Here is a 1,292-nt window from a genome sequence, read left to right on the forward strand (position 1 = left end):
TCGGTGGAGTCTCAGGAAGCCCAATCGGATAGATGAGCTCCTTCTTTTCTCCGTTCGTTTGAATGTACAGTTGGTGATTCTCGAAGATTTTCTTCCCGGCGATGCTGTTTCTCGCGGGTTTAGGCTGATGCGGCAGCGCGTATCTCAATTTGTCCCAAAACCAGGGATCTCCCCATTTGACATACGTGTTCATGTCTAAGTACGCCTTCAGTTCTGAGTCCAGATCGTCGGTATGGCCGATGTCGCCGTACAAGATTAATATCACTCGCGCTCGACCTTCGCTCAACGCTTGACTGTGGGCGGCACGAAATTCCATCCTTCCCCAGACGCTCTCCAGGAAGTTCGGCGACAGCACCACTATCGTCCGTCTGGAATTTTCTACGGAGCTGGCGATATTCGCCGGGATCCATTCGCCCGGTAGAAAATCCCGATAGTGAAGGCAGAGCTTGAACGGCGTCGGACCATTTTCCAACTTGGGCACCAGTTCGTCCACGACGAAATCGTGGTCCTTGTGCGAGTAGCTCACGAATGCGTCGTACAATTTTTCCTTATCTAACTCTTCTTCCGTTACGAACCATAAGCACCACTGATGCGCGAAAAGCCACACCTTAATTTGCTGTTGGTATTTGTAATAGAGTAGCCCAAAGATGCCGATAAGAAATCCCGCTAGAGAGATTACTATACAAATGACCATAATCGTTGTCATGTACGACGGGCAAAAATCAACCATGGTCATTACCGATACGGAAATTTTCCTTCCCGGACATGTCACTTTAAACAGATCGGTTAGATTCACTAATTTCGTTTGAATGAAACTTCGAAAATCATTAGCTTCGCAATCGCATTTCCAAGGTTTTTCGTGTAACGTTAATCGAGTTAAATTCGTAGATTGTTTCAGGAATTCTAACACGTCAGGATGTATTCTTGACAAATTGTTGTTATTTAGTTCCAAGACCTGAAATAGAATTCGATGTTAAATTTTAACTGAAGTGCAATTCAATCCTATTTTTTTTCCCCTTTATTTCCTTTATTTTATTGATATCAGTTTACAAGACAATCTGAAAAAATTAAGATTGACCCGCGCATTTTATTAATTTTTTAAATCTATTCTTATGAATACCTTTACTAGATTTTTTAATTCTTTCTTATCAATCAAATATTCTGTATAAAAGATAAATTTACGCACCTGTAGTGTGTTGGATAATCTGCCCAGAGAAATTTCAGAAATGGCGTTGTGAGATAAATTAAGTTTCCTCACCGATTCAAATCCCATTGCTTTTAAATCTGGCATG

The 1,292-nt window shown here is 41.6% G+C and overlaps 1 protein-coding gene across 1 annotated transcript; it reads right to left on the reverse strand.

The window, feature by feature from the left end:
• Positions 1 to 4: 4 nt before the first annotated feature.
• On the reverse strand, positions 5 to 1,286 carry LOC112463567 (protein toll-like; the record flags this gene model as incomplete). Its single annotated transcript, XM_025030026.1, has 2 exons — positions 1,187 to 1,286; positions 5 to 955 (listed from the first exon to the last, which is right to left on the reverse strand). Coding segments are annotated over exons 1-2 (1,038 nt in total), but the record flags the coding sequence as incomplete, so codon positions are not given.
• Between the last annotated feature and the right edge of the window lie 6 nt (positions 1,287 to 1,292).

This window comes from Temnothorax curvispinosus, unplaced genomic scaffold (assembly GCF_003070985.1).
Source record: "Temnothorax curvispinosus isolate PA1 unplaced genomic scaffold, ASM307098v1 QBEX01013441.1, whole genome shotgun sequence".
Lineage (NCBI taxonomy): Eukaryota > Metazoa > Arthropoda > Insecta > Hymenoptera > Formicidae > Temnothorax > Temnothorax curvispinosus.